Raw genomic sequence first — 8992 nt, forward strand, 5'->3', positions numbered from 1 at the left:
ATGCACTGTATAAGCTGGAAGTAGAATCCTAAGTATTGTTGTCCATTAGTTTACTCCAATTATGGAGAGGGATGGTAGGGTTAAAGGAAAATAATAAAGAAGGAAAATATATACGGTACCAGTCAAAAGTTTGGACACACCTACTCCTTCAAGGGTTTTTCTTTATTTTGACTATTTTCTACATTGTAGAATAATAGTGAAGACATCAAAACTATGAAATAACACATATGGAATCATGTAGTAACCAAAAAAGTGTTAAACAAATCAAAATATATTTTATATTTGAGATTCTTCCAAAAATAGCCACCCTTTTCCTTGATGACAGCTTTGCACACTCTTGGCATTCTCTCAACCAGCTTCACCTGGAATGCTTTTCCAACAGTCTTGAAGGAGTTCCCACATATGCTGAATACTTGTTGGCTGCTTTTCCATCACTCTGCGGTCCGACTCATCCCAAACCATCTCAATTGGGTTGAGGTCGGGGGATTGTGGAGGCCAGGTCATCTGATGCAGCACTCCATCACTCTCCTTCTTGGTAAAATAGCCCTTACACAGCCTGGAGGTGTGTTGGGTCATTGTCCTGTTGAAAAACTAATGATAGTCCCACTAAGCCCATATCAGATGGGATGGCGTATCACTGCAGAATGCTGTGGTACCCATGCTGGTTAAGTGTGCCTTGAATTCGAAATAAATCACAGACAGTGGCACCAGCAAAGCACCCCAACACCATAACACCTCCTCCTCCATGCTTTATGGTGGGAACTACACATGCGGAGATCATCCATTCACCCACACCGCGTATCACAAAAAACAAAAATCTCCAATTTGGACTCCAGACCAAAGAACAGATTTCCACCGGTCTAATGTCCATTGCTTGTGTTTTTTGGCCCAAGCAAGTCTCTTCTTCTTATTGGTGTCCTTTAGTAGTGGTTTCTTTGCAGCGATTCGAACATGGAGGCCTGATTCACACAGTCTCCTCTGAAGAGTTGATGTTGAGATGTGTCTGTTACTTCAACTCTGTGAAGCATTTATTTGGGCTGCAATTTCTGAGGTGCAGTTAACTCTAATGAATTTATCCTCTGCAGCAGAGGTAACTCTGGGTGTTCCTTTCCTGTGGCGGTCCTCATGAGAGCCAGTTTCATCATAGTGCTTGATGGTTTTGTGACTGCACTTGAAGAAACTTTCAAAGTTCTTGAAATGTTCCGTATCCCCCCTACCTTGTCACAACACACCTGATTGGCTCAAACGCATTAAGAAGGAAAGAAATTCCACAAATTAACTTTTAAGAAGGCACACCTGTTAATTGAAATGCATGAGGTGACTACCTCATGAATCTGATTGAGAGAATGCCAAGAGTGTGCAAAGCTGTCATCAAGGCATAGGGTGGCTATTTGAAGAATCTCAAAATATTTACCCAAAAATATTGGAAATGATGCAGATAATTACATTGATAGGAGCCACAATCTAGCTGCAATATTAAAGCTGATTGTTTGATTGTTTCTGTATTCAATGGCGCTAGCTACGTCGTTTGGCAACACGATGACAAGTCGAGTTGGCTAAAGCAGAAACCGGCCGGCACCCAGGGTAAAGCTTTTATGGGAATTACAATAAATTATAGGTTACAGGGAAAGCCAATTAAAGTATTTACAGAGCACTTAACAAGGTCAAGCAACATGAACTATAAAACCTCTGAGAACACAAAACAAAGCCAGCAACAAGAAACTATCCACATATCCATTCCATATTACTGTTCCATCTCACACACCAGAGACATTTATTTGTATTCTCTGAAAATATAATTCAGGATAATAAACTACTTCATTATACACTATATAGATCTGCCCCGGTCAACTATAAGTGCTGTTATTGTGAAGTGGAAACGTCTAGGAGCAACAACGGCTCAGCTGCAAAGTGGTAGGCCACACAAGCTCACAGAATGGGACTGCCGAGTGCTGAAGCGCGTAGCGCATAAAAATAGTCTGTCCTCGGTTGCAACACTCACTACCGAGTTCCAAACTGCCTCTGGAAGCAACGTCAGCACAAGAACTGTTAGTCGGGAGCTTCACGAAATGGGTTTCCATGCCTAAGATCACCATGCGCAATGCCAAGAGTCAGCTGGAGTGGTGTAAAGCTTGCTGCCATTGGACGCTGGAGCAGTGGAAACGCGTTCTCTGGAGTGATGAATCACGCTTCACCATCTGGCAGACCAACGGATTAATCTGGGTTTGGCGGATGCCAGGAGAACGCTACCTGCCTCAATGCATAGTGCCAACTGTGGAGAAGGAATAATGGTCTGGGGCTGTTTTTCATGGTTCGGGCTAGGCCCTTTAGTTCCAGTGACGGGAAATCTTAACGCTACAGCATACAGTGACATTCTAGACGATTCTGTGCTTCCAACTTTGTGGCAACAGTTTGGGGAAGGCCCTTTCTTGCTCCAGCATGACAATGGCCCCGTGCACAAAGCAAGGTCCATACAGAAATGGTTTGTCAAGATCGGTGTGGAAGTACTTGACTGGCCTGCACAGAGCCCTGACCTCAACCCCATCGAACACCTTTGGGATTAATTGGAACGTCGACAGCGAGCCAGGCCTAATCGCCCAACATCAGTGCCTGACCTCACTAATGCTCTTGTGGCTGAATGGAAGCAAGTCCCCGCAGCAATGTTCCAACATCTAGTGGAAAGCCTTCCCAGAAGAGTGGAGGCTGTTATAGCAGCAAAGGGGGGACGAACTCCATATTAATGCCCATGATTTTGGAATGAGATGTTCGACGAGCAAGTGTCCACATACTTTTGGTCATGTAGTGTATTTACATTTTACATTTTAGACATTTATCAGACACTCTTATCCAGAGCGACTTACAGTTAGTGAGTGAGTGCATACATTTTTCATATTTTTGGTATTTTTTTAAAATGTCAGAATATCTATTTAACCTTTTTTAGCTAGGTAATTGAGAACAAATTATATTTTATAATAACAACCTGGTGTAATATCATTATAATATAATGATATAATTGATATTGAAAATAATAACATTGAGGCATAAACAGCCTACTATGATTTCGTCCCAAATGTGGTACCCTATTCCCTACATTCCTACGGTCCATGATCAAAAGTAGTGCACTACATAGGGAATAGGGTTCCATTTGAGATGCAGAATATGACTGTACAGATCAGCAGGACAATTGCCTCTCCACCATTCCATCATGTTGCATTGTTGCTAGACCAATCCATTCTAGTTTTAGCTCTTTCTTTACGGTGTTCGCTAGCTTCAGTCCTTTCAGGACATGAAAACCCTTCAAATTACACTTGAGCCTTTATTTATGAGCCGCCATTACCATCAACCAACAGAGAGGGAGAAAGAGAGGGGGAGTGAGAGAGAGAGAGAGCGAGAGAGAGAGAGAGAGAGAGAGAGAGAGAGAGAGAGAGAGAGAGGAAGCGAGAGGGAGGGAGGGAGGGAGAGAGAGAGAGAGAGCGAGGGATCGAGAGAGGGGGAGAGAGAGAGGGAGAGAGAGGGTCTGCGTCCCAAATTAGAAGGCACCCCACACAGTAGACACACACAAGGCACAAACCAGAGCCCAAAAAGAACCCTACAAACATGGGATTCAGGGAGGTTGGCCACTTTGTGGTGGAGGTAAAAGTCATGTGGAGAAAGAAGGGATAGAGGAGAAATACCAACACAAACATCACATGTGAAATTTGTGGTTTCAAATGTTAAAAACTTTCACGTGAAAATCATTCACATGTAAAAATCACATTTGCCACTTCACATGTACAAATCTAACTTTCACATGTGGAATTGCAAGTTCACGTGAAAATCAATCATATGTGAAAATCAATCACATGTGAAAATCAAATTTGCACTTTCTCATGTAAGAAAACGCCACGTGAAAATCTCACTTTCACATGTGGAATTGCAAGTTCACATGTGAAAAACAATCACGTGAAAATCTAATTTGCAGTTTCACATGTTAGAAAACTCCAACTGTGAAAATCTCACTTTCACATGTGGAATTGCAGAATCACATGTGGGATTGAAATAATGTTATTCTCCTCACATGTGAACAGATTGTATTAACATGTTGCAGTAGCAATGTTTCCCCCGTTGGAATTACGTGACCACATCTAAAAATCGTTTTAGATTTTGCGAGTAATTCGCGGAACAGTGGACAGAATTTTTTTTGGGGGCAGGTTAATGAATCACGTTCAAATGGCGACATAGTTCTGCTGTATGAAGGTCACTGCCTGTTAAAGGGGCAATCCTTAGTTACTACATCCATTTTTGGACTTGTAAAGTATAGATATGTACCCATTGATTCTTGAAGAATATAACACATAGATGCCTCATGAGCTTAGTTCAACTGTCCTTCCCCATCAGAACCCAAAATATGAGCTGGTTTTACTCCAATGTTTGTAAACAAAGTAAATGTCAACAACCACTGTATAGCCTAAACAAATAGTTAAAACTATAATTTTGATATCATGGATGGTTAGTCCTTGCATCCATAGCTCTGTCTATGAATTTGAGAATGGTTTTGCATTTCTCCAGCCCCATCCCTTAGCTTTTTACTGAAACTGTGGCGGGCAGTACACTTTGTTAATTTTTCAATTACGGATTGCTGCTTTAAACACCTTTAATAGAGTAATAGTGTTATTATATGGTGCAATCCTCCAGTGATTTACTTTTGTGCCATTAATATCAAGCAAAACTTCTGAAGTCGAGAACAAAATTAGTAGTATTGCAAACAAAAATAATGATATTGAAAGCAAAATATGAACCCAAAATATTGCAAGGAAATAATTTCAAAATGCGAGAACAAATGTTTTGTAAATGGATGCAAAAAAATAGTTTTCAGTGATTACTTTTTTATGATACCACGATTAAATAAAACACCTCCCTCGTTCCTGCAATTTTCCCTATCTTTTGTTATGTTACCCTGGCCTATGCTTTGGCTGCCAGTTGCACGTTTTGGCACATTCATTCCAGCAACATACTGTAGCACCCTGCATCCCACTGGGTCAGTAGTGTTCGGTCCCTGGATGGGAGACCAGATGAAGCTGGAAGTGGTGAAGAATAAACAATTCACGATGGGAAAACGTGAAAAATTAACATGAAACTTCACACGTGTCCGAAAACCACGTGTCTGACATGAAAATGTCAAAAAATAAACACATTCATGTGATTTGTTCATGTGTTCTGTGTTTCTGAGTTTCTTATGTAGTACCGGTATTAACATTCCTAAGAAAACATGTGTTCTGCTAACTCACTCTGATGTAAACAATGCTGATCAAGAAAGGCAGAGCAGGTGAAGTTCACTTATGGCACCCTGTTCCCTACACAATGCACCCTATGGACCCTGGTCAAAAGTAGTGCACTATATATAGAATAGGGTGCCATTTGATACGCAGTCATAGTGTTCATATCATACCTCTCCTGCGTCGTAGATCCACAAACGGCCCTCTGAGTCACCCACGGCAACCTCCTTGCCCCCCGACCCCCAGCGCACCCTGTTTAGGGCAGAGGCTCCCTCGATGGTCACACTAGCTGTGGGGACCTGGGGCACACAGGGTTACACCAGCCAATCAACCCATCCATCCAATTCGATCCACATAGTACATTACAGTTATACAAAACATACTTATTCATAAAGGTACAGCCTGAACTGCCAGAGAGCAAGCAATGGTGACAGTGGCAAGGAAAAACTCAGTACTACTATTTCAGGTTTCAATCATAGCTGTAACAGTACAATGACATTAGCACCAGCAGATTGGTGCATGTTTAGTACATTCTCAGACAGACTGGGGGCTTCATCCAGTAGACCTACGTCTACTTCAGCTCCATGTGAAATAACAATATGAAACCTTTAATGAGCCACATAAATCTCCATAAAACCCTCCGCTGCACCTATTAAAAAACCCTCCGCTGCACCTATTAAAACAATACCCACCACAGCCTGTGGGCCATAGGCTGCTCAGGACTAATGAACACAGATTATTCAGGATGAGTCCCAAATGGCACCCTATTCCCTACATAGGGCACTACTTTTGACCATGGCCCATAGTAGTGCACTATGTGTAGGGCATAGGGTTCCATTAGGGACACATACCCAGAGTAATAGCCTGATCCCAGATCAGTATGTGCATTAGCTATTGCAGTCCAGCCAGAGGGGTTGGCTAAAGCAGAATCAGATCTGGGACCAGTCTATATATGATTATGTCTGCTATCAGGGCCTGCTGAAGCACTATTGCACATGACAGACAGGATTAGTTTATGATCCATGTCGTCGTTGGAGACAGAAGCATCGGCATCACGTCGGCTAATAAGACAGCTTCCCCGCTCCAGAGCAGGGATAACCACAGACTGGCTGCTATTAGACTGACTGGAAGCTTCCACCAGACTAGCTGCTATTAGACTGACTGGAAGCTTCCACCAGACTAGCTGCTTAAATTGGCTGTGTGTTTGTGAAGGGGAAATGAGAACCAGGCCCTCCACCGCTAGGCTAATGCCGTTATGATGACTGTGTGTTTTTAATATGTCCATAACAATGGAGGACTGTTGCTATTAGCAACATTGTGAACTTCTATCTCAGATTGTCTCTGTGTGTGTGTGTGTGTGTGTGTGTGTGTGTGTGTGTGTGTGTGTGTGTGTGTGTGTGAGAGAGAGAGAGAAAGAGAGGGAGTGTGTGTCTCCAAATGTTTCTCATAAAGCACATTGTTGGAGAAGTCAATCCATCCTTAATGAAGTCTTCCTCCAGACTACACTGAAGAGCCTGCTGTTGCTGAAGGGCTGGCACCTTGGATAGACTGAAGGAAGGAACATCTTTATCTCAATCTCTCTCCTCCCCAGTCGCCTGTCCCTGTAAGAGACTGGGTTAAAGGGTCTCTGTTCATCTATATATACCATCTGTTCCAAATCGTTTTGGAAATCTTTAGCTAGCTGTGCTTGATCGAAGCAATGGAACCAATGGTATAGTCCCAAAAGTGCAAACCCAGAGGCCCAAATGTCACAGCTCCTATGACAGAGCTGGGTCAGGGGTAAGGGTTAAAAATGGGAGCGAGGAATGGTGGAGAGAGGGAGAGAGAGACCAGATTTATAATTAGAGAGGAGGGTCTGTGGACACGGTATCCGTGGAAACGGCAAAAGAGGGAGCGGTTGCCCCTTTCATCTCTACTTTGACCTGAGCAATGAAAGGGAGAACTCCGTGCCCCCCGCGCCCCTCCTCGCCCCTCGGTAACTCAACGTAGACAGAGGGCCGATGCCTCTGGGGGAGAGGGGCGGTGTTTTGGTTACTCCACCTTAGGATAGTTTAGTTTGTTGTGACAGGACAGTACTGGAGGGAACCCTCCTACCTGGGAGAGACTAAGGCCGGGATTCAATTGCTGACCAGCATCCCATTGACATACCGACTAGCCAAACTCTAAAACGTAACCTTACCTTAACCCTAACCTTAACCCTCTAAACCTAATCTAATTTTAACCTATTTGGAAATTTGGTTTTCTGATCAGGGACATCCCCTTAGTTTTTCCCCTTCTACCTATGGGTGGGGTAGCCTAGATGTCATACTGTGGGTGTATTCAACAATGCTACATAGTGATTGTACTCTTGCCAAACAAGGCGAGAAAAAAACCAAGGACTGGGCTATCTAGAAAAGCAGCATACTGGCACCAAGAGTTTAGGGGTGGAGTAGCTTTAAGGGATGGTTGTGGAAATCACATTGTTTAGTGGGGCGGGGAAGAGAAAGGAGCGTTAATCGATGGTTATGGGAGTACTGGTGTGACATGGTTGAGTGGGGCGGGGAGGAGAAGGGAGCGTTATGGGATGGTTGTGGGAGCGTTGATGGGGAGTTTGGTGGGAGGGATTGGTTGTGGGAGCCAATGTTTGAAGGGTTTGGAGATGGGAGCGTTATGGGATGGTTGTGGGAGCGTTGATGAGGAGTTTGGTGGGAGGGATTGGTTGTGGGAGCCAATGTTTGAAGGGTTTGGAGATGGGAGCGTTATGGGATGGTTGTGGGAGCGTTGATGGGGAGTTTGGTGGGAGGGATTGGTTGTGGGAGCCAATGTTTGAAGGGTTTGGAGATGGGAGCGTTATGGGATGGTTGTGGGAGCGTTGATGGGGAGTTTGGTGGGAGGGATTGGTTGTGGGAGCCAATGTTTGAAGGGTTTGGAGATGGGAGCGTTATGGGATGGTTGTGGGAGCGTTGATGGGGCGTTCGGTGGGAGCGGGGTGAGGAGATGTCACCGGTCTGATTTAGGGAGAACTTGTGGGGAAGGGAACGCCCACACTGAGAGAGAGCTGCTGGGACTGCTGGTGTTGGTCTGTCTGGTTCGGCTCCACTCCAACAAGAGAGGCCCTGGGGACAAACACACACACACACACAGACGAATACACACACACACACACACACGAATACACACACACACACACACACAAACAAGCACACACACACACACAGACGAATACACACACACACACAAACACAGGCAAATACACACACACACACAGACGAATACACACACACACACACACAAACACAGGCGAATACACACACACACACACACACAGACACACATACGGATACACACACAAAACAAGCACACACACACACATGCCAGAACAATACTGTGACAGAGCATGAGACATGTTTCTCTCTCTCTGTCTCTGTCTAACACACACCGACACACACCCCACACGCACAAACACACACATACAAACACACAGTCACCTCTGTGTCATTGTTGAGGTTCCACAGATCCAGACGGCCCATCCCGTCCACGGCGGCAAACAGAGCCGGGTGCACAGGGGACCACATGACATCATAGACGTAGTCAGCATTGTCCTCAAAGGAGTAGAGGGGTTTATTGTGCTGAAACACACAGAGAGAGATGGGTTAGTGAGTCAGACAAGGACGTAGAGAGAGAAAGAGAGAGAGGCAGAGAGAAAGAGAGAGGGATACAGAGAGAGAAAGAGAGAGAGGGCAAGACAGAAAAGGGGG

At 44.4% G+C, this 8992-nt stretch overlaps 1 protein-coding gene across 2 annotated transcripts in view; it reads right to left on the bottom strand.

The window, feature by feature from the left end:
* Window positions 1-8992, bottom strand: part of LOC311132765 (cytoplasmic dynein 1 intermediate chain 1-like) — a gene marked incomplete at its 5' end in the record, with an annotated part of 85925 nt that overhangs the window by 4035 nt on the left and 72898 nt on the right. For both annotated transcript variants that reach the window (XM_084166062.1, XM_084166061.1), the window contains 2 exons: window positions 5429-5554; window positions 8723-8863. In XM_084166062.1, coding sequence (XP_084022188.1) covers window positions 5429-5554; window positions 8723-8863 — 267 coding nt within the window. The remainder of the gene's footprint in view (window positions 1-5428; window positions 5555-8722; window positions 8864-8992) is intronic.

Source organism: Coregonus lavaretus (assembly GCF_964263955.1).
Source record: "Coregonus lavaretus genome assembly, chromosome: 7".
Lineage (NCBI taxonomy): Eukaryota > Metazoa > Chordata > Actinopteri > Salmoniformes > Salmonidae > Coregonus > Coregonus lavaretus.